The 24163-nt window shown below is 45.8% G+C and overlaps 1 protein-coding gene across 1 annotated transcript in view; it reads right to left on the reverse strand.

Annotated features, from left to right (window-relative positions):
• Gng4 (G protein subunit gamma 4) overlaps positions 1 to 24163 on the reverse strand; it is a 36571-nt gene that overhangs the window by 11189 nt on the left and 1219 nt on the right. The window contains exons 2-3 of the mRNA XM_045151020.1: positions 12195 to 12300; positions 11420 to 11528 (exon numbers count right to left, since the gene is read on the reverse strand). Of these exons, the coding sequence (XP_045006955.1) occupies positions 11420 to 11518 (99 nt within the window). The 5' untranslated portion in view covers positions 11519 to 11528; positions 12195 to 12300. The remainder of the gene's footprint in view (positions 1 to 11419; positions 11529 to 12194; positions 12301 to 24163) is intronic.

Here is a 24163-nt window from a genome sequence, read left to right on the forward strand (position 1 = left end):
ATTAAGTCACATACAAAGGCAAGCCCATAAGGATCACAGCAGATTATTCAACACAAACTTTAAAAGCCAGAGGGGCTTGGAGTGATATATTCCAAGTTCTGAAAAATAACAACTGTCAACCAAGGTTGCTTTATCCTGAAAAGCTATTCTTTCAAATTGATGGGAAAATAAGAACATTCCACAACAAAACAGGCTAAAGGAATATATGACCACGAAGCAAGCTCTACTGAAAATACTTGAAGGAATCCTTCACACTGAAGAGACAGTAAAGCACACATGAGGAAACGGGAAAATAAACCATACTCAAACAGTATGTAATACAAGCGAGTAAAGGGAAAACAGGAAGCGCTACAAAACAAGAAGGATGGTGAGCACAAATACACACCTTTCAAAAACAACTTAATATCAAAGGCCTCAATGCCCCAACCAAAAGACACAGGTTTGCAGACAGGATTAAAAGGCAGTGTCCCTTTGATTAAAGGAACCATTCCAAAGGAAGACTGCAATTCTAAACATATATGCACCTAACATGGGTGCTCCTAATTTCATCAAACAAGCACTATTAGACTTAAAGACACAGATAACAGCAAGCACAATTGTAGTGGGTGACTTTAATACCCAACTCTCATTAATTGACAGGTCATCCTGGCAAAAAAAAAAAAAAAAAAAACACAGAAACATCTGGATTAAATGATGTCATAGAACAAATGGAGCTAACAGATATCTACAGGACATTTCATCCACATGCTGCAGAACACATTCTTTTCAGCAGCACATGGAACTTCTCTAAAATAGACCATATATTAGGACACAAAGCAAATCTTAACAAATACAGAAAAGGTGAAATAATTCCGTGTATTCCATCTGACCACAAAAGTCATTCTCCTTCTATCTGGTCTTGGTTCCAGAACTGCTGATCACCCTGCCCCTCTGTTGTAACAACTACCATATTTGGCTTTAGAATTTTCTAGGTGGCTTCATCAGTGTAACCATGTGTGTGTTTTATCTGCTGGAAAAGAAAATAAAAGAAAACACATTTTTTTAATTTCAAAATAATTCACACCCTAGTGGCCGTGCTTACAACACTTACGGAAAGTGCTAGAAAAAAAATAAGGGCAAGAAGTGTTAGAAGAAGTGTCAGGAAAACGTCTGAACCAAATAACTGTACAAAAAAATCATAAGCCTGATGCTCATAAACTTCACTCAGAAAACTGGATATTTCCATTTGGTTCTACCAGACAGAGACAATCCTAATATAATTGATGCTTAAATTTTTTCTTTTTTTGAGGTAGGGTCTTGCTTTTAGTCTAGGCTGACCTGGAATTCACTATGCAGTCTCAGGGTGGCCTCGAACTCATGGTGATCCTCCTACCTCTGCTTCCCAAGTGCGGGGATTAAAGGCGTGCACCACCACGCCCAACTTGCTTAATTTTTGAATGTAATTTCTTTTGAAGCAGGGTCTCACTCTAGCCCAGGCTGACCTAGAGCTCATTTTGTAGCCAAGGCTGGCCTCAAACTCATGGCAATCCTCCTACCTCAGCTTCACAAGTACTGGGATTAAAGGTATATGTCACCATACCTGGCTTGAATAGGATATTAAAAATATTATTTATTTATTTATTTTCAAGCAAAGAGAGACAGATACACACAGAAAGACATAGAGGCAATGGACACACCAGGGCCTGCAGCCACTGCAAACGAACTCCATATGCATGGGCCACTTTATGCATCTGACTTTATGTGGGTACTGGGGAATTGAACTTGTGTCATTAGGTTTTACAGGCAAGTGCCTTAACCACTGAGCCTCTCTCCAGCCCTTGAATATGATTTTGAAAGATATTTTTATTTATTTGCAAGCAGGGAAAGAGAGAATGGCCATGTTAGGACCTCTTGCCACTGCAAATGAACTTCAGATGCATGTGCCACGTTGTGTATCTGGCTTTATGTGGGTACTAGAAAACTGAACTGCTGAGCCATCTCTCCAGCCCCAATATGATTTTTGATTTTTTCTGTTTTCAATGTAGGGTCCCACTTGAGCCCAGGCTGACCTGGAATGCACTATGTAGTCTCAGGCTAGCTTCGAACTCACAGAGTTCCTCCTACTTCTGCCTCCAGAGTGCTGGGGTTAAAGGCGTGCCCAAGGATGATTTTTTTTTTTTTTTTTTTTTTAGCTTTTCGAGGTAGGCTCTTTTTTTTTTTTCTTGTTTTTTTTGAGGTAGGGTCTCACTCTGGCCTAGGCTGACCTGGAATTCACTATGTAGTCTCAGGGTGGCCTCGAACTCATGGTGATCCTCCTACCTCTGCCTCCCAAGTGCTGGGATTAAAGGCGTGCGCCACCACACCCGGCTTCAAGGTAGGCTCTTGCTCTAGCCCAGGCTGACCTGGAATTCACTATGTAGTCTCAGGGTGGCCTTGAACCCATGGCGATCCTCTGCCTCCAAAGTGCTGGGTTAAAGGCATGTGACACCATGCCCGGCTCCAAATATGATTTTTTCTTAAAAAACTATCATTTATTTGTAAGCAGAGAGAGATAGAGAGAGAGAAGAGAGACAGACAGGAAGAATGGGTTTACCAGGGATTCTAGCCACTGCAAAAGGAACTGCAAATGCATGCCATCTTGTGCATGTGGCTTTACATGAGCACTGGGGTGTTAAGCCTGGGTTAGGTTTTGGAGGCAGTCCCCTTAACTGATGAGCCATATCTCCAGCCCCCAGATATGATTGTTTTTTTTTTTTTGATTTTTCGAAGTAGGGTCTCACTCTAGCTCAGACTGACTTGGAATTCACTCTGTAGTTTCAGGGTGGCCTTGAACTCATGGCAAGCCTCCTACCTCTGTCTCCCAGGTACTGGGATTAAAGGTGTGTGCCACACACCTGGATCCATATATGATGTTTTTTTGTTTTTTTTTTTTTTAATTTTTATTAACATTTTCCATGATTATAAAATATATCCCATGGTAATTCCCTCCCTCCCCACCCCCACACTTTCCCGTTTGAAATTCCATTCTCAATCATATTACCTCCCCATTACAATCATTGTAATTACATATATACAATATCAACCTATTAAGTATCCTCCTCCCTTCCTTTCTCCACCCTTTATGTCTCCTTTTCAACTTACTGGCCTCTGCTACTAAGTATTTTCATTCTCACACAGAAGCCCAGTCATCTGTAGCTAGGATCCCCATATGAGGGAGAACATGTGGCGCTTGGCTTTCTGGGCCTGGGTTACCTGACTTAGTATAATACTTTCCAGGTCCATCCATTTTTCTGCAAATTTCATAACTTCATTTTTCTTTACCGCTGAGTAGAACTCCATTGTATAAATGTACCACATCTTCATTATCCACTCATCTGTTGAGGGACAACTAGGCTGGTTCCATTTCCCAGCTATTATAAATTGAGCAGCAATAAACATGGTTGAGCATGTACTTCTAAGGAAATGAGATGAATCCTTTGGATATATGCCTAGGAGTGCTATAGCTGGGTCATATGGTAGATCAATCTCTAGCTGCTTTAGGAACCTCCACACTGTTTTCCACAATGGCTGGACCAGATTGCATTCCCACCAGCACTGCAGAAGGGTTCCTTTTTTTCCACATCCCCGCCAACATTTATGATCATTTGTTTTCATGATGGTGGCCAATCTGACAGGAGTGAGATGGAATCTCAATGTAGTTTTAATCTGCATTTCCCTGATGACTAGTGACGTAGAACATTTTTTTAGGTGCTTATATGCCATTCGTATTTCTTCCTTTGAGAACTCTCTATTTAGCTCCTTAGCCCATTTTTTGATTGGCCTGTTTGATTCCTTATTAGTTAACTTTTTGAGTTCTTTGTATATCCTAGATATTAATCCTTTATCAGATATATAGCTGGCGAAGATTTTTTCCCATTCTGTAGGTTGCCTCTTTGCTTTTTTCACTGTGTCCTTTGCGGTGCAGAATCTTTGTAATTTCATTAGGTCCCAGTGGTTAATCTGTGGTTTTATTGCCTGAGCAATTGGGGTTGTATTTAGAAAGTCTTTGCCAAGACCAATATGTTGGAGGGTTTCCCCTACTTTTTCCTCTAGCAGTTTCAAAGTTTCCGGTCTGATGTTAAGGTCTTTAATCCATTTGGACTTAATTCTTGTGCATGGCGAGAGAGAAGAATCTATTTTCATCCTTCTGCAGATATTTATCCAGTTTTCAAAACACCATTTGCTGAAGAGGCTGTCTCTTCTCCAATGAGTATTTTTGGCATTTTTATCGAATATCAGGTGGCTATAGCTACTTGGGCTTACATCTGGGTCCTCTATTCTGTTCCACTGATCTACATGTCTGTTTTTGTGCCAGTACCATGCTGTTTTTGTTACTATGGCTCTGTAGTATAGGTTAAAATCAGGTATGGTGATACCACCAGCCTCTTTTTTGTTGCTCAGTATTATTTTAGATATTCGAGGTTTTTTATGATTCCAAATGAATTTTTGGATTGTTTTTTCTATTTCCATGAAGAAAGCCTTTGGAATTTTGATAGGGATTGCATTAAATGTGTAGATTGCTTTAGGTAAGATTGCCATTTTCACGATATTGATTCTTCCAAGCCAGGAACAAGGGATGTTTCTCCACTTTCTAGTGTCTTCTGCAATTTCTCGCTTGAGTGTCTTAAAGTTCTCATTGTATAGATTCTTTACTTCCTTAGTTAGGTTTATTCCAAGGTATTTTATTTTTTTTGATGCAATTGTGAATGGGAGTGATTCTCTGATTTCATCCTCTGTGTGTTTGTTGTTAGCATATATGAAGGCTACTGATTTCTGTGTATTTATTTTGTATCCTGCTACATTGCTGTAGGTTTTGATTAGGTCTAACAGCTTGCTAGTAGAGTCTTTAGGGTCCTTTATGTATAGAATCATGTCATCTGCAAATAATGATAGCTTGATTTCTTCCTTTCCAATTTGTATCCCTTTTATGTGTGTCTCTTGCCTTATTGCTATGGCTAAGACTTCTAGAACTATATTAAATAGAAGTGGAGACAGTGGACACCCTTGTCTTGTTCCTGATTTTAGTGAAAAAGCTTCCAGTTTTTCCCCATTTAGTAATATGTTGGCTGTAGGCTTGTCATAAATAGCCTTTATTATATTGAGATATGTTCCTTCTATTCCCAGTCTCTGTAGGACTTTTATCATGAAGGGATGTTGGATTTTGTCAAATGCTTTCTCTGCATCTAATGAGATGATCATGTGATTTTTGTCCTTCAACCCATTTATGTAATGTATTACATTTATAGATTTGCGTATGTTGAACCATCCCTGCATCTCTGGGATAAAGCCTACTTGGTCAGGGTGAATGATCTTTTTGATATACTCTTGTATTCTGTTTGCCAATATTTTGTTGAGAATTTTTGCATCTATGTTCATGAGGGAGATTGGTCTGTAATTTTCTTTTTTTGTTCTATCTTTGCCTGGTTTTGGTATCAGGGTGATGCTGGCCTCATAGAAGGAGTTTGGTAGGATTCCTTCTTTTTCTATTTCCTGGAAAAGCTTAAGAAGCAATGGTGTTAGCTCTTCCTTAAAAGTCTGGTAAAATTCAGCAGTGAATCCATCCGGGCCTGGGCTTTTTTTAGTTGGGAGATTATTGATAACTGCTCGGATCTCCATGTTTGTTATAGGTCTATTTAAGTGATTAATCTCGTTTTGATTTAATTTAGGTAGGTCATATAGATCAAGGAAATCATCCATTTCTTTCAGATTTTCATACTTTGTGGAGTATATGCTTTTATAGTATGTCCCTATAATTTTTTGAATTTCTCTGGAATCTGTTGTGATGTTACCTTGTTCATCTCTGATTTTATTAATTTGTGTCTCTTCTCTCTTTCTTTTGGTCAGATTTGCTAAGGGTTTATCAATCTTGTTTATCCTTTCAAAGAACCAACTCTTTGTTTCATTAATTCTTTGGATTGTTCTTTTTGTTTCTATTTCATTAATTTCTGCCCTAATCTTTATTATTTCTTCCCGTCTACTACTTTTTGGTTTGCCTTGTTCTTCTTTTTCCAAGGCTTTAAGGCGAAGCATTAGGTCGTTTACTTGCGACCTTTCTAATTTCTTAATATAGGCACTTAAGGCTATAAATTTACCTCTTAGAACTGCCTTCATTGTGTCCCAGAGATTTTGGTATGTTGTGTTCTCATTATCATTTGACTCTATAAATTTTTTGATTTCCTTTTTGATTTCTTCATTGACCCACTCATCATTTAGTAGTGTATTGTTTAGCTTCCATGATTTTGTGTATGCTCTATAGCCTTTCTTGCTACTGATTTGTAGTTTAATTCCATTGTGGTCAGATAGAATGCAAGGAATTATTTCAATTTTCCTGAATTTGTTAAGATTTGCTTTGTGTCCTAATATATGGTCTATTTTAGAGAATGTTCCATGTGCTGCTGAAAAGAATGTATATTCTGCAGCCTTTGGATGAAATGTCCTGTATATATCTGTTAGGTCCATATCTTCTATGACCTCATTTAGTCCAGATGCCTCTCTGTTTATTCTTTCCCTGGATGACCTGTCAATTGATGAGAGTGGGGTGTTAAAGTCACCCACCACCACCGTGTTTGGTGTTATCTGTGACCTTAGTTCTAATAGTGTTTGTTTGACGAATTTGGGAGCCCCCATGTTAGGTGCATATATGTTTAGGATTGTAATGTCCTCCTGTTGGAGTGTGCCCTTAATCAATATAAAGTGACCTTCCTTATCTTTTTTGACTAACTTCGGACTAAAGTCCACCCTGTCTGATATTAGGATAGCAACCCCTGCTTGTTTTCTAGGCCCATTTGCTTGAAACACCGTCTTCCAACCTTTCACCCTAAGATAATGTCTATCCTTTGTAGAAAGGTGAGTTTCTTGAAGACAACAAATTGTAGGATCCTGCTTTTTAACCCAGTCTGCAAATCTATGTCTTTTCGTTGGGGCATTGAGACCGTTGATATTAAGAGATATTATTGAAAGGTGTGTATTTATGTTTGCCATTTTTGTGTGTGTGTGTGTGTGTTACTGGTTCTACCTGTGCTCTCTTCTGTTAACTGGTATTTGAGTATGGCTGGTTTTTTCTAGGTTCCTTATATGTGTGCTTTTCCTTTTGTTCAGCATGGAGGATTCTATCAAGTATTTTCTGTAGAGCTGGTTTTGTCTTCAGATATTCCTTTAACCTGCTTTTGTCATGGAATGTCTTTATTTCTCCATCTATTTGGATGGATAACTTTGCAGGATAAAGTAACCTTGGTTGACAGTTGTTATCTTTCAGAACTTGGAATATATCACTCCAGGCCCTTCTGGCTTTAAAAGTTTGTGTTGAATAATCTGCTGTAATCCTGATGGGCTTGCTTTTGTAGGTAACTTGATTTTTCTCTCTAACTGCTTTCAATATTTTTTCTTTGGTTTATGTGTTTGGAAGTTTGAGTATAATGTGGCGAGGAGAGTTTCTTTCTGGGTTTTGTCTGGCTGGGGTTCTAAAGGCTTCCTGTATCTGTATTGGCACCTCTTTCCCAATTTGGGGAAAATTTTCCTCTATGATTTTGTTGAAGATGCCTACTATGCCTCTGGAGTGGAATTCTTCTCCTTCTACTATGCCCTGAATTCTTATATTGGATCTTTTCATAGTGTCCCGAATATCTTGAAATTCCCACTCATACTTTTCTATAAGTTTGTCTTTCTCTTTGTTGGACTGCATTAGGTCTGCCACCTGATCTTCTAGCTTAGATATTCTGTCCTCTCCCTCATCCATCCTACTGGTGAGATTTTCTACAGAGTTTTTTATTTCATTAACTGTGTTCTTCATTGCTAGTAATTCTGACTGGTTTTTCTTTATTATTTCTATTTCTCTATTTATGTCTTGTATTGCCTTCTTTATTTCATTAAATTGGTGTCCTGCCTCTTCTTTGATTCCTTTGATTTCCTCTTTGATTTCCTCTTTGATTTCTTCTTTGATTGTTTTCATGTGTTCTTTGACCTCTTTGAACATATTTATAATTATTCTTTTGAACTCTTTCTCAGGCATTTCCTCTAACTCTTTCTCACTGGAGGACATTTCTGATGCATTAATACTTTTAGGTGGATTTATATCGTCTTGCTTTTTAGTGTTTCTTGTGTTATAATGTCATATATGATGTTTTTATGTAGACTATTTATATAAAAATATAGTCGCTGGGCATGATGGTGCACGCCTTTAATCCCAGCACTTGGGAGGCAGAGGTAGGAGGATCGCTGTGAGTTCAAGGCCACCCTGAGACTCCATAGTCAATTCCAATTCCAGGTCAGTCTGGGCCAGAGTGAGACCCTACCTTGAAAAACCAAAAAAAAAAAAAAAAAAATATATATATATATATATATATATATATATATATATATATATATATATATATATGTATATATATTGTTATAAAATGCTGTGATTTTTTGTTTTTGTTTTTTCAAGGTAGGCTCTCACTCTAGCCCAGGCTGACCTGGAATTCACTATGGAGTCTCAGGGTAGCCTCAAACTCATGGCGATCCCCCTACCTCTGCCTCCCAAGTGCTGGGATTACAGGCGAGTGCCACTATGTCTGGCTAAAATGCTGTAAGATTTTTTTAAATTTTTTTTGTTATTTTATTTATTTTAGAGACAGACAGAGAGAAAGAGACAGAGATAGAGAGAGTGGGTGCACCAGGGCCTCCAGCCACTGCAAACGAACTCCAGACGCGTGCGCCCCCTTGTGCATCTGGCTAACGTGGGTCCTGGGGAATCGAGCCTCAAACCGGGGTCCTTAGGCTTCACAGACAAGCCCTTAACTGCTAAGCCATCTCTCCAGCCTGCTATAAGATTTTTTTTTTTATGTGAACTATTTATATGGCCATGTTTTGTGTTAGGCTTTCAGCACCTGAGAGAATGCAGTCTACGCTAGCACTGAACTCATGGTAATTCTCCTGCCTCAGCCTCCTGAGTGTGGGATTACAGGTGTCTATCACCATACCCAGTTTAAATCTGTGATCTATTACAGACAGAATCACGATTACCCGACTTCAAAGGTGGAAATTGTGAATCCAGTGAAACTGGGTTTGGAGACAGGGCCTCTGGGGTCATAAGGGTGGGGTCCTAGTCTGACAGAACCTGTGTCCTTGCAGAAGAAGAAACCCCAGGGGGCTGTTCTCCACCTCACTCTGTCTCTCCAGGCAAGCACAAGCCCAGGAGCACATGGGGACGTGATGAGAAGGCAGCTATCTGCCCTGCAGGGAGAGACCTCAACACACGCACACCACACTGGCATGCTGACCTTGGGCTTACAGCCTTCAGAACCTTGAGAAAAGAAACATGTTGCTTAAGTCCCGGTTTTGTGGTTCTCTGACGGCTGAGGGTTCTATTTACATCTGCAATCCATTTGGATAAAATGAGTGAAGCAGGCAGCTTTGTTTATTTTCCAGACTACCAGCAACATTTATTAACAACATTTAACAACATTTCCTAAAAATATGTTCTTCACTAATCCAAGACACCATCTGGATTGTACTCTAGATTCCCAATATACTTGGGTTTATTTTTGAGACTTTTTATTCTATTTCATTGATCTATTTCCAAAGAGGTATTAGAAGCTGTTGTACACCCTCATTTTATATGCTTTACGAAGTAGGAATCTTTTATTCAAATATAGACACACACTTAAAAAAATTAATTTCCTAGGGCTGGAGAGATGGCTTAGTGGCTAAGGCATTTGCCTACAAAGCCAAAGGACCCCAGTTCCACTCCCCAGGACCCATATAAGCCAGATGCACAAGGGAGCGCATGCATCTAGAGTTCGTTTGCAGTGATTGGAGGCTCTGGCATGCCCATTCTCTCTCCCCCGCCCCCGTCTCTCTCACTGCCTCTTTCTCTCTCTCTCAAATAAATAAATAAATAAATAAATAAATAAATAAATAAATAAAATATATTTTTAAAAATCCTGGATATTTGCACACATTTTTCCATCTAATTGAACTTTAGGATAATTTTAGGCTTGCTTTCCTCAAAATCCAGAATAGGTTTTTGACTACACTGAATCTAAATATCAACATAGAGACAATATTTTCAATGCTATCTGCTTGTTCTAGAATAAGGTATCCTGTTACTCAAATCTTCTTCTAGTGTCCTTTACGATAAATGCATTTACATATGGCATTCTCAAAGTCATTTTACTTCTATTAGTTGCTTGTTAGTTAGGCCTAGCATAAAAGTATCTTAAAGGGAGGCTGGGCGTGGTAGCGCACACCTTTAATCCCAGCACTCGGGAGGCAGAGGTAGGAGGATTGCCATGAGTTGGAGGCCACCCAGAGACTACATAGTGAATTCCAGGTCAGTCTAGACTAGAATGAGACCCTACCTTGAAAAAAAAAAAATTTATATATATATATATATATATATATATATTGGTTAAGCAACATGTTTCTTAAAGGAGGAAAGCTTAGTTTTGGCTCACAGTTCCAGAGGAGTTAGTCCACGGTCACGTGCCCCACATGCCTGGGCACAACAGCATGCATCACGGAGGCAGGGGTGTGTAGCGCGGGGCGTTCTCCACTTCATGGAGGACAGGAAGCGCAGAGCAAGGGCGCCCCCACTGACCCACTTCCTCCGGCGAGGCCTCGCCTCCCAGCTCTCTACAGCCTTCTAACAAAGCACTGCTGCCTGGTGACCAAGCACTCAAACCATGGGCCTGTGGGACACGGGACACCCGGGCCATGGCAGCAGCACTCAGGGGATTCGCGACGGGTCCTGAGGCTGACGCTTGCTCCCACTAAGCATGTTGCACTGAACGTGACCTGAACTCCCATTGCCTCATGGGATGTGCTGGGGCTCCATGAAGGACGCTCACGAGAAGTAGCCTTGCTATGTTCTGGATAAGGAATTTTGCATCTTCCCCGCCCCCCCCCCCCACCAAGGTAGGGTCTCTAGTGCAGGCTGACCTGGAATTCACTATGTATTGTCAGGCTGGCCTCGAACTCATGGTGATCCTCCTACCTCTGCCTCCTGGTGGTGCATGCATCTATCTATAGGCAATGGTGGCTTCGTCTCCCTGCAGAACTCCCAGTGGGAAGAGGCCCGAAACACTATTTGACACGTAGGCTTGTCTCCATATTTCCCCCCAGCAATGTCCCTGCAATGATGTACATGATGTCTGTTGTCAAACTCACTGTACCACGAGAAACACTGTGACTGATCGCATGGCTTGACTTTCTCATTTCTAGGCATGACAACACAGGTCACTAGAGCTGGGGTAGGCAGGGGTCTGTTGCTGGTGCCTCCTTGTGGAGTCCATGTACACTGTGTGCTCTGAGATTTCTGAACCCTTGGGCAGGCTCAGAACTTGTGAGCCTACCAGCTGTGTGATGAACTCAGCGTCGTCAGTCTCCCCTGGGCCTGCGAGGAGTGTGCTGGCGCGCTTACCTTCACCCTGTCCATGCAGGCTTCCATCTTCAGCTGCTCCACGGCTTTCCTGGCCTGGGAGATGCTGGTGGTGCTGTTGTTAGACATGCCTTCCTTCATCCTGCGCTCCCTGCAAGCAAGCCCAGGGGAAGGCTGGAAGCACTGTGATCCCCACGGTGGCAGCAAGGCAGGCCCCTCCCACCTGTGCCGCCTGCCTCCTGTAGCTTCTGCTTTCCAGAAGGGGGAAGAACTTCTCCCTGACCTGACTCAGGCTTATGCCAGATGGGCAAGACAAGATACTGTGTCCCGAGAAAGTGCATGACGTAGACTGGAGTCACCCATGCAATGAGAAACTGGGTGCTTGGCCTTCAGGAAGATAAGACAATAGGAAAAAAAATGAGCCAACGCCCAGAGCCATCCCAATATCACAAGGCCAATCTCTTTCTGGGACACAGAGGGGCATATTTATAAAGAAGAGGTCACCAGGGGGCCTCTGGCAGGCTGCGTCTGTGGACCCCAACTCAGTAAGTGCCAAGTTGGGATGGGAGCCAGGACAAGATGGTTCCATCCCAAGGTGATCTGACTCTGGAGAGGGTTAAGATTTCTGGAAGGGTGGGCACCATCACACCTACGACCACCAAGGCTTAACAGTGGTCCCAGGTCTGCTATGGGAAAGGAAGGAGGAGACAGACAGCAATGGTGTAAGGATCTGGCCTAATCTCAGGGGCCCTGAGTCTCTTCCTCCTCTGCAAAGACCCTGTTCCTGGGCAGGATAAGCCCACCCCCTCGCCCTTACCTGCTGAAAGGTGGCACAGGGACAGGCTGGGCAGGAGACACAGGCTGGAAGCAGTGGCCACTAGCTGTCAGAAGAGGCTCACTCAAGGTCTTGCTGTGGGGCTGACCTGAAACACAGGCGGATGTGTTGTCAGCAGGGTGTCCAGTGGGTCCCTTGGGTGCCCTGGCCTGAGCTCAGTGGCTCTCCCTGCGAGTCTGAGGACTCTCACATTGGCCTCTAGAGAAGATGGCGAGCAAGAGAGGACCTCCGAGACGGCACCGAGCAGACCTGAGACACAGCCTGCAGTCAAGGGCAGTGTAGCCTCACCAGACGGACCACTCCCTGACCACTGCGGGCCCCGTTGCTCTGCCCCCCCTTCTCTTGCTGTTCTAGCTGCAGCCTATGCCTGGCACATGGAAACAGCAGGTCTTTCCTTCTTGTGTGTGAGTGTGCGTGCATGTGTCTATGCATGTATGTGCTCCACGTGTGTGGGTACACACATGTATATGCATGTTCCATGTGTGTGGACACATGTGTGTATATGTGTGCTCCACGTGTGTGGGTACATGCATGCATGTTTGTTCCATGTATGTGGGCACATGTGTGTCTATGCATGCTCCATGTGTGGGCACATGCACGTGTGCATGTTTCATTTGTGTGGGTACATGTGTGTATGTGTGTTCCGTGTGTGTCGGCACATGTGTCTATACGTGTTCCACGCGTGTGGACACATGTGTCTATGCATGCTCCATGTATGGGTGCATGTGTGTGTGTGTTCCATGTGTGTGGGTACATGTGTGTATGTGCTTGTTCCACATGTGTGGGCACATGCGTGTATATGCATGTTCCACGTGTGTGGGCACGTATGTGTCCTTATGAATATGGATGCTAGAGGACGATGATGCCAGGTGTCTTCCTTGATTATTTTCTCCCTTATTTTTTAAAAATATTTTTTATTTTTGGGCTGGGGAAATGGCTTAGAGGTTAAGGCGTTTGCCTTCAAAGCCTAAGTACCCCCGTTTGATTCCGCAGGACCCACGAAAGCCATATGCACAAGGGGGCACACGTGTCAGTGGCTGGACGCCCTGGTGTGCCCATGCTCTCTTTCTCTCTACCTCTTCCTCTGTCTCTCTCTCAAATAAATAAATTTTAAAAAAATTAAATATTTTTTACTTTTATTTATATATTTAAGAGAGGGGGAAAGAGGCAGGTAGAGAGAGAGAAAGAATGGGTGTGTCAGGGCATCCAGCCACTGCAAATGAACTCCAGCCATGTGCGCCACCTTGTGCATCTGGCTTTTGTGGATTGTGGGTCACGTATTGTGGGGGCAGCAGTCAGTTATGGGGGAGTGGTAATGTCTCTGTGCATAATGTTCCAACTTGTAGCTCTAATAGAGTTGAGGTCTTTCTATATAAAGATAACCTGTAAACTTATCATCCCCCTGATACAGCCTCCAAAATTCTGGGATTATAGGTCAATGCCAACATGTCTAGCTCATATATCTTTATAACAAGAAGAAAACATGTGATGTATGAAAATATCACAGTGAAATTCTATTAATTTGTACAATTGACATGTATTGATAAATTTTTAATTTAAAAAATTTAAATCTTATTTATTTGCACATATGAGTGTGCATGAATAGATGTCAGAGAAAGGTAATCATACACTGCAGGCTTCATGGCTTCTGAATGTGAGGTGGGGGTGGAGGCCCCTGGGCCTTCACTGTTTAGGCCTGACTGTAATGAAGCCACTGTAAATGAACTCCAGATGCATGTGCCACTTTGTGTATCTGGTTTTATGTGGATAGTGGGGAATTAAACTCAGCTCATTAGGGTTTGCAAGCAAGCTCCTTAACTGGTGAGCCATCTCTCTAGCTCTAGACTTAATTTTTTGTTTTTCAAGGTAGGGTCTCACTCTAGCTCAGGCTGACCTGGAATTCACTACGTAGTTTCAGGGTGGCCTTGAACTCATGGCAATACTCCTACCTCTGCCTCGTAGGTGCTGGGATTAAAGGTGTGTGCCATCACGCCTGGCTCCACATATGCTTTTTTTTTTTTAATTTTTATTAACATTTTCCATGATTATAAAATATATCCCATGGTAATTCCCTCCCTCCCCACCCCCCCACTTTCCCATTTGCACATATGCTTTTTTATGTAGACTATCCTGACATTGCAGTTGGTCAAGCTTAGACTCCAGAACTTGACGTCATGGTCTCCTCCTGAGACAACCCGTAGCCAGACCAATCATCTGTCTCTCTTGCTTACTGGATCTGGAAGGTAGAGCCCACCACCATAAGATTATAAATACAATTGTGAGGGTAAAACAAGGTCTCTGGGCTGCCTGACTGCTAGTGAACCTCCAGCTTCTGGTGAGTTCCTCCTCAGCTCAGCCTGACTGAGCCCGACCGGGCTGAGCTGAGGGGAGAGCCCCCAGCCCTCACTCTCCACATGGGCTCTTCACCCCTCCTGCTCTCCACATGGCGGGAGCTCTTTGGACGTTTTCCCCTGTTCTCTCCATGGTTATTTCAGGCCCTCCATGTGGGTTCTCAAGCCACAAGGGTACCCTTCCCTTGGCTCTGTACTTCCTTAAATAAAAATAATAATTTCATAATTATCCTTGTGTCTTATTTTATTCAATTCTTTGGTTAAAAGTATACACAAGGGCTGGAGAGATGGCTTAGCAGTAAAGGTGTTTGCCTGAGAAGCCTAAGAACTCATGTTCGAATCTCCAGGTCCCACATAGCCAGATACAATGATATAAGCATGCCATGTTGCACATGTGCCATAAGGGGGCACAGGTGTCTCACATGTGCCATAAGGGGGCACAGGTGTCTGGAGTTTGTTCACAGTGGCTGAAGGCCCTAGTGTGCCCATTCTCTCTCTCTCTGTAAAATAAAAATAAATGAATTTTAAAAAGTAGACACAAGGGTTGGAGAGATGGCTTAGTAGTTAAGGCACTTGCCTGCAAAGCCTAAGGACCCATGTTCGGCTCCCCAGAACCCATGTAAGCCAGATGCATGTGGTGGCGCATAAGTCTGGAGTTTGTTTGCATTGGTGCATCCATTCATTCTTTCCCTCTCTGTCTTCAAATAAATAAATAAAATATTAAAAAGAGAGAGAGAGACAAATGATCCTGTTTCCATTTAAAAAGAAGTACACATGAACCCAGGGCTTGGGGTTCAAGGACCTTCCTAGACCCCAGCACCCCGTTACAAGATGACAATGAAGTGATAAATGGGCAGGTAGCATAGACAGCGTGGAGAAGCTGGGTGAGGGCGTGTTCATTCTCCAGGTGGGACACCGCAGGGTGGAGATCAAGGGAACAACCTGAGGTGGTTTGAATGTGAAAGGTCCCCCATGGCCTCATGTGTTTGTGATTAAGCCTCATACCCCATCCCCAGCTAGTGGCAGTTTGGGAGGTGGAACCTCGCTGCAGGAGATGTGTTACTGTGTTACAGGAAACTGAATCACACAGAGAGGGCACCAGAGAGTGTGGAGAATCAGAAAATGTATTCATGTTGACAAAGACTCAGGGGAATAACTTCCAAAACCTGAGCTCTGATAGCTTGAGGTTTTATAGACGGTACGGCAGGCAGTCTGACGTCACCTTGAATTCTTTACACTATTGGTAGGTTACCTGATTTTGGAGGCACAAACAAAAAATTCCTTAGCAATAAATCAGTGCTAACAACTGGTGGTTGACTTTGAGGCTTATTAGCTTATTACCAGTGTTAGCTAGCTCCCATTCTTGGTGCTACCTGCCAGCTGCTGTGGCAAGATGTGATGCCCAGCCTCTGCTCTGCCATGTTTTCTCCACCGTGATGAAGCTTCCTCTCCAAACCGTAAGCCTGAGCAAACCCTCTCCTCTCGCCAGCTGCTTCCTGCCAGGCATTTTGTCCTGGCAACAGAAGGGAAATGATATACGACTAAATGCTGAGGGAAAACCACCGCAGTGTAGTTTTCATTCAGTATTCAAAGAATTGATAGCACTAAACGACAACTTAAAGACAGCTATCTTAGCAGAGTGCCGTCCAGCACTGTGAGTCACCTGTTACACATGTAGCAAAAGAGCTGTCAAAGGTGGCTACCCTATCTGAAAATAGTCATTTGTGTTGTTCTAATCTACCACGCATGGAGAGGAAATTTTAACAGGGGGGGAAAAACAGGATACATGGACTAAGCCTAAAAATCATCTGGATATTTCCCAGAAATGATGTAGAAACTGACATTATTGTTTCTTTAAGGTGTGGACAGCCCGATTCAGGTTGTGTGACAAGGCTGTTCACAGTGACTTGTCCCTGAGTAGAATGGATGGTGGCCAATGGCAGGCTGGGCCACAGGCAAGCAAGGACAAATCCCAGCCCCTCCCAGCAGCCAGCAGAGTCATAGATGGCCACAGCATCTGGCCTCCGTGCCAGCACCTGAGTGTCACAGCCATGCTGCCGAGCAAGCAGCTGGCCAGGTGGCCTTCCTCTTCTGACCAGGTGTTAGTCTGTGTATCATTCCCGTGGTTAAACACCCAAGGGAAACAGCTTATTCCATTTAGCTCAGAGTTCAGTTCATCATGGCAGGGAGGGTGGAGAGAAGCAGACCACATCATGGCAGAAAGGAAGCAGAGAGGGAATTTATGAAGGGATCAGAGCCAAGATGTACCCCCAAAGAAACATTCCCCAAGTGGCTTACTTCCCCACCTAGGCCCTTCTGCCTAGCTTTACCACACCCCGATAATCCATCATTTTATGAATCTTTAAAGGGATCAATCCACTGATTAGCTCAGCGCCCTCAAGATCTAATTGTCTCCGAAATGCCCACGGGGACAAACCCAGAGATGCGCTTCACTAATCCCCTAGGCATCCTTAATCCAAGCAGGTTGATAACCAGCATTAACCCTTTAGCACCATGTGGCAGTCAAATGTCTCATGGGTGACTGATGACTAGTTGTGATTCTGTGTCCCTCCACTAAGCCTGGTGGGGAGGACTGCATCTGGAGTCCCCAGCAGGCAGAGCCCCGCTGGAGGAGGTCCATCCCTAGGGCCTTGAGTCCAGCCACTGCGTGTTCACAGCCAGCTGCGTTTGCTCTTCTCTCTCTGCTGTGGACGTGGGGTGAAGTGAGCCAGCTTCCTCCCAAAACTGCACACCGAAAAAATTCCTTTCCTTCCATAAGCTTCTTTTGGTTGGATGTACTAGGAAGGTAACTGCTACACCACACATGTGCACGACATCTTCAAAAGACCTCAGCTTTACTATAATAGTGTTTGTACTGTGGTGGGTGTGTGTACGTGTGTGCTCAATGCATGAGGCGGTCAGAGGGCAACTCAGAGTGTCAGTCCTATCCTTTCCCCCTTGCTTTTGAGACATGGTCTCTCTTGTTTTGCATACTGGAAAGGCCAGTCTAGCTGGCCCATGAGCTTCAGGATTTTACTGGCTCTGCCTCCCCTTGTTATAGGCACGCTGGGATTGTAGATGTGTGTGCCACTTTTGTGTCTGGCTTTATGTGCGCACTAGGGATCAAACACCAGTCAGCAGGCTTGTAGGACAAGTGCTTTCAGCCCCCGAGACAGCTCCCTTACCCTTAGCTGTAGTGGAACCTCCTTGTTGGCTTTTGAAGAGGGGCACAGGAGGTCATGCCTGAAAGGGAAGATCCAATCCACCATGATTTGAGAGAGAAAAAAAGTCACCTCGCCCTCATGAATACGCCACCACTTTATACATGTGTTCAAGAACTTCTTAAAAATCTACCATGAAGGGGCCTGGAGAGATAACTTAGTGGTTAAGGTGCTTGCCTGCCAAGCCAAAGGACCTCGGTTCGATTCCCCAGGACGCACGTTAGCCAGATGCACAAGGTGGCGCATGAATCTGGAGTTCATTTGCAGTGGCTGGAGGCCCTGGTGTGTCCATTCTCTCTCAATCTCTCTCTTTCTCAAAAGAAAAAGAAAGAAAGGAAATCCACAGTGCAGAATCGAGGGGGCTGCTCCCCGTCTTGGGTTAGCCTTCTGTAACCACACTCTGCACATACTTTAGCTTATACTGTTTCTCAGCTGACCTTTCCTCTGAGAGGAAATAGCAGTAACAGGAGGAACCTTCAATTCCTCTCTAAAATGCAGTCCTAGCTCAACTGGGCATGGTGGCACACCCCTGAAATCCCAGTGCTGAGGTGGTGGAGACTAAAGGATCCCTCGGGCTCACTGACCAGCCAGTCTAGCCGACTTGACAAGCTCCAGACCCACGAGAGACCAGCCTCAGAGAACAAACAGGGCTGAAGAGATTGCTCAGTGGTTAAAGGTGCTTGATGGCAAAGCCTGTTGACCCAGGTTCCATTCCCCAGTATTCCCCAGTATTCACATAAAGCTGCATACACAATGTGGCCCATGTGTCTGGTGTTGTTTGCAGTGGCAGGAAGCCCTGGCATGCCAAGACTTTCTCTGTGTCTCTTCCTCAAATACATAAAATATTTAAAAAAAAAAAAAAAGAACAAACAGGGCTGGAGAGATGGCTTAGCAGTTAAGCGCTTGCCTGTGAAGCCTAAGGACCCCGGTTCGAGGCTTGATTCCCCAGGACCCACGTTAGCCAAATACACAAGGGGGCGCACGCGTCTGGAGTTCATTTGCAGTGGCTGGAGGCCCTGGCGCGCCCATTCTCTCTCTCTGTCACTTTCAAATAAGTAAATTAAAATAATTTTTTTAAAAGAACAAACAAATAACTTCTCCTCTCCCAAAACCGTGGGCGGCACTCCCAAGGCTAGCGCCTGAGGCTGCTCTCTGGCCTCCACATGCACACGCATGAACAAGCGCGCGCGTAGATATACACGTAGAAGTAAACAAATTAATTGCACGTCCTGAAGGCAGGGGTTTTGCTTCCTCCTCCATTGCCTACTCTTTGGCCCCTGCAGCGTCACTGAGTTTTCGAAATGGGAGCATGGGCTGGCCCGAGACGCGGGCATTGCATTTCACACCACTTCACGACAACCACAGGGCTCCACGAGCGTGGCGGGGATCAGGAGGTCTGTGTACAATGCACACTGAAAACTCCCGACATGCGCACCCTCAAGGTCAATAAACTAATTCCCCACCATACAAATGAAGTGAGAGAGACCAGTGCTAGCAACATGGAGCCAATTCCAGGAGCATGAAGGGGCCAAGGGAGTCACAACCTGAGGCTGAAGTGCCACTGCCTGGACACACAGAGTGGGTCATCCAGGAGAGCGTGCCTGGCGGGGCGGCTGTGATTTGCAGAAGCTGGTGGCGTGGGAAGGGAATGCCAGGCTCCGCTCCCTTCTAAAGGAATCCAATGGGAGAAAGCCAGGCTGGGGAGAAGCAGGCATTTCACAGACTATTTATTCATTTTCAAGTAGAGAGAAAGACATGCACAGAGAGAGAGAGAGAGAGAGAGAGAGAATGGATACGAGAATGGGCATGCCAGGGCCTCCAGCTGCTGCAAACCAACTCCAGATGCATGTGCCCCTTTGTGCAGCTGGCTTTACATGGGTGCTGGGGGATCAATCCCGGGTTGTTAAGCTTTGCACCTTAACCACTGAACAATCTCCCCAGCCCTCACAAGACTTTTGATCTACCCTAGGCTCCGTATCTGTGTAGGGCTGATGTGCAGTGTACCAGGTGCAGGCTCTCTGGATAATCTCATGCAGTGTGGCCTCACCTGGCACCCACTGTTCCCTCCTCCACTCTGTCCAGCCAGGCCTCAGCTGAGCTCTGGAGGACTCATATGACCCATGGATACCACCGGTTCCCTTGGCAAGTCATAAAACCCGGACACACTGTCATTTGGCCCAAACGGGAAACCCTTGTCTCCGGAAGCCAGTGGTTGTCGACTCTCCATTTTTGACCAGACAGAGCCAATGGTGAGGTGGTAGAGCATTCTCAGGTCCTCCTCCCCACCTCACCCCTCATCCTGAGCTGTCGCACACAGTAGCAAGCAGGCACATCCAGCACTTGCCCATTCTTCACCCAGTGAGTAGACATTTTGCATGCCATGGAAGACTTCATGGTGTGGCTTAGATCCACCTTCCCACTCAGAAGGCTCAGAGCCCGGGCACATGCTGACCACCCCCTGCACAGAGAGGCACACTGCTTTCATATACCACTTGCCTGTGAGTTATGCATTGATGGGGTAATGGAGGTGTGGTCATACCACCTTCTTCATCTTTCTGTTTGTGCATAGGCATGTGGAGGCCAGAGCATACCTCAAGTGTCAGTCCTCAGGAATGCTATCTCTCTGCAAACAAACTCCAGATGTACGTGCCACTTTGTGCATCTGGCTTATGTGGGTCCTGGGGAATCGAACCTAGGTCCTTTGGCTTTTAGTGCTGTAAGTGCTAAGCCACTTCTCCAGCCTCCACCTGGTCTTGTTTGGAGTGCAGTCTCTTCACTGATTCCAGAGGTTGCAGGGCTCTGATGTTCTCGGGCCTCTGCTCCCTTGTAGGCCTGGATTTGCAGGCACATGTGGCCATGCCCAGCTGTCAGTGTGGGATTTAGAGATTTAAACTGTAGTGGGCTCAGGACCCCTCAGCCCTCGTGGTTACACAGGAAGCACTTTAACCACTACACCTTATCTCCAGCTCAAGCATCCATGCCCCACCCCCTTTTTTTTTCCGAGGTAAGAGTTTCACTCGAGCCCAGGCTGATCTGGAATTCACTATACAGTCTCAGGGTGGCCTCAAATTCACAGTGACTCTCCTGCTTCTGCCCCCCAAGTACTGGGATCTAAGGTTGTGCCACCACACTAGGCATCCACCCTCTTTTTTTTTATTTTTATTTTCATTTTTATTTATTTATTTGAGAGTAACAGAGAGAGAAAGAGGCAGGTAGAGATAGAATGGGCGCGCCAGGGCTTCCAGCCACTGCAAATGAACTCCAGATGCATGCACCCCCTTGTGCATCTGGCTAACACGTGGGTCCCGGAGAATCGAGCCTCGAACTGGGGTCCTTAGGCTTCACAGGCAGGCGCTTAACCGCTAAGCCATCTCTCTAGCCCATCCACCCTCTTTTTTGAGGCATGGTTTCTCTGTCTTGGGCCTCAAGTAGGCTAGACAGGCTGTCCAGCAAGACTCAGGGATCCACTTGTTTTTGCCTCCCCCATATTGGGACTACAAATGCACATGACCATGTCTGCCATTTTTTTTTTTTGTATTTTTTTATGAGAAAAGAGAGAGACAGAGAGTGAGAGAGTGAGAGAATTGGTGCACCAGGGCCTCCAGTCATTGCAATCAAACTCCAAACACGTGCACCACCTTGTCTTGTACACATAACTTTGTGTGCTTGCATCACCTTGTGCGTCTGGCTTATGTGGGATCTGGAGAGTTGAACATGGGCCTAAGGGCTTTGCAGGCAAGTGCCTTAACTGCTAAGCCATCTCTCCAGCCCCTGTCTTTTTTTGTTTTTTAACATGTGGACCAGGGGTTGAACTAGTATGGCAAGCACATTAGCACCTTACCATCTCCCAGCCCATGCCATTCCATCACTTAGAACACCTGGTGAGAATAGCGTAGGGTTTCAGCACAGCAGCAGTTAACACCCTACCACGGTGTGGTCCTCACCCAGCCTTCTAGAAATTCAGCTATTGCTTCCAGCAATGTGAAGGTATAGAGAAAGTCTGTCACAGCACCCAGCAATTGACATGAACACGCTCAGAGCTGTAACGTGGAGGAGAGGTGGCAAGGCCAGGCAACTGGGAAGACAGACAGCAAAGGTGGAATGGGCCCCTGAGACCAAAGCCTGGGACAAAGAAAATTCTGTTTAACAAAAACAGACTGCATGCCAGCTTCCTGCAGACACTGTGCTGTGGACCGTACTAAGGAGTGGGTTTGGAAAGACAGGACTGGCCACAGCAATCTGATCCATTTTCTTTTGTTTTTCAAGGTTGAGCCTCACTCCAGCACAGGGTGACCCGGAACTCACTCTGTAGTCCCAGATTGGCCTCGAACTCACAGCAATCTTTGTATCTTGGCCTCCTGAGTGCTGGGATTACATGTGTGCACCATCCTGCCTGGCTGATCTGGTCCAACTGGAGCAGAGTGGAGACGGTGGGCATGGCTGGAAGGGAGAGTGGAGACGGTGGGCATGGCTGGAAGGGAGAGTGGAGACGGTGGGCATGGCTGGAAGGGAGAGTGGAGATGGAGGGCATGGCTGGAAGGGAGAGTGGAGATGGAGGGCATGCTTAGTGGGTTTTAACCTAGTGTGCATGGGAAGGACTTTCCTTGGATAGGTACAAAGACCACTTGGCAAGAGGGGAAGGTGGTGAAATACTAATTGCAATTGGGGGCTGAGGTGGTTTGATTCAAGTATCCTCAAAAAATTAGGCATTCTGAATGCTAGGTTCCCAGCTGATAGAGAGTTGGAAATTAATGCTTCCTGGAGGCAGTGTATTGTTGGGGGCGGGCTTATGGGTGTTATAGCCAGCTTCCCCTTGCCAGTGTTTGGCACACTCTCAGGTTGCTATGGTCCATCTATTGTTGGCCAGGGGGTGATGTCCACCCTCTCTGCTCACGCCTTTATTTATACCTGCCATCATGGAGCTTCCCTTCGGGTCTATAAGCCAAAATAACCCTTTTCTCCCACAAGCTGCTCTTGCTTGGGTGATTTCTGCCAGCAGTGCGACAGGGGCTCATAGGTGTGGCCAGCCGAGGACTGGGGTCTGGTGGGAGTGGGTTCCCAGGAGGTGCCAGCACCTTTGTCCACAGTAGCTGAAGAGGGAGGAATTAAGTGGCACTGAGGAAGGGCAATTTGTGGATCTAAACCTTCCCCTGTCCCAGAAATAAGTCTGAGGACAGCACCCCTTTGTGGATTCTTTTGCTATTTCTCTTGAGTTCTCTTGGGGTTTCTACTCATGGCCCCCTCGCCCTCCCATCCCCCCCCATGCCACTCCCGCACTGCCCTGCATAGCTAGGGCTCCTGACCGCATCGCGCCACCAGGGTAACATTTGCTGCCCTCTCATGCCACCAAATACACCTGCAGGGCTTGTTGGCCACACCGCTGTGACTGCAGCCCCCCACTCCCCATTCCCCAATAAGGGCAGTGACCCAGCCCCTGCAGACCCAGGGGGCCAGGGGCTGAGAGCCCACAGCTGAGCACAGACGGAAGGGGATCTCCCAAGATTGCTGATCAGAGCCTAAAGCCGCATGGGACTGACTCACACCTGCCTAGCGTGTCACAGGCTGTGGTCCTTCTGGATGTTTCCACCCAGCACTTGTCTGGCAGAGTGCAGGGCTACAGGGAGGGATTCCCAACCAGGCTGGGAAGACCGCAGGGAACACCAGCTCTGCGCATGTCTGGACTCCCACACAGATCGGGAATGGGGAAGGGGGGGGCACTGTCAGGTGGGCACACATAGGAAGAGGCGTGCAAACGGCGGTGCACGCAGGCCGTGGCCGCAAGAGCCCCCCGGCGGTGGAGGGTTACGAGGTGTGCACAGTTCTTTCCCAGGAGAGCCAGATCACACTGGAAGCAAGTAGCTCCATGCTGTGTGGCCATGAACAGAGCAGCCAATGTTCTTGCCTGACTCTGTGCCAAGCGTCCAAGTGCCTGACCCCTGAGAATGCGGTTTTCACAAGGGGCATGGCCACCCCTCTGCCACCTCTGTCCTGGCTTGTTCAACAGCTTCTGAGGGTGGTGGAACCACCGACCTTGGCTTTGTTTCCCACCCTGATCCATTTTCCCCTGGCTCCTCCTTTCTGTCTCCTAAGCCCAACCCCCCCCCCCCATTTGGACCTCCATCCTCGGGTGCTCTGGGGGCAGAAATCTGTTTTGCATATCTGTGTGACACAGCCTCAGAAGCAGTATATGAGGGTGAACTTGGCTGCGGGGGAGTGTGGGATGTTAGCATTTTCTCAGGTTGACCTGGAATCCCTCCCATCCTTGTGCCTCAGCCTCCCAAGTGCTGGGACCACAGGCACTTGACCCTAAGCCTGGCAGTGAACACCTTCCCAAGCAGGTGGAGAAGCACCTCCTCAACCGCACTCAGGAACTCACCGT

This window comes from Jaculus jaculus, chromosome 5, assembly GCF_020740685.1.
Source record: "Jaculus jaculus isolate mJacJac1 chromosome 5, mJacJac1.mat.Y.cur, whole genome shotgun sequence".
In the NCBI taxonomy this organism is placed as follows: Eukaryota; Metazoa; Chordata; class Mammalia; order Rodentia; family Dipodidae; genus Jaculus; species Jaculus jaculus.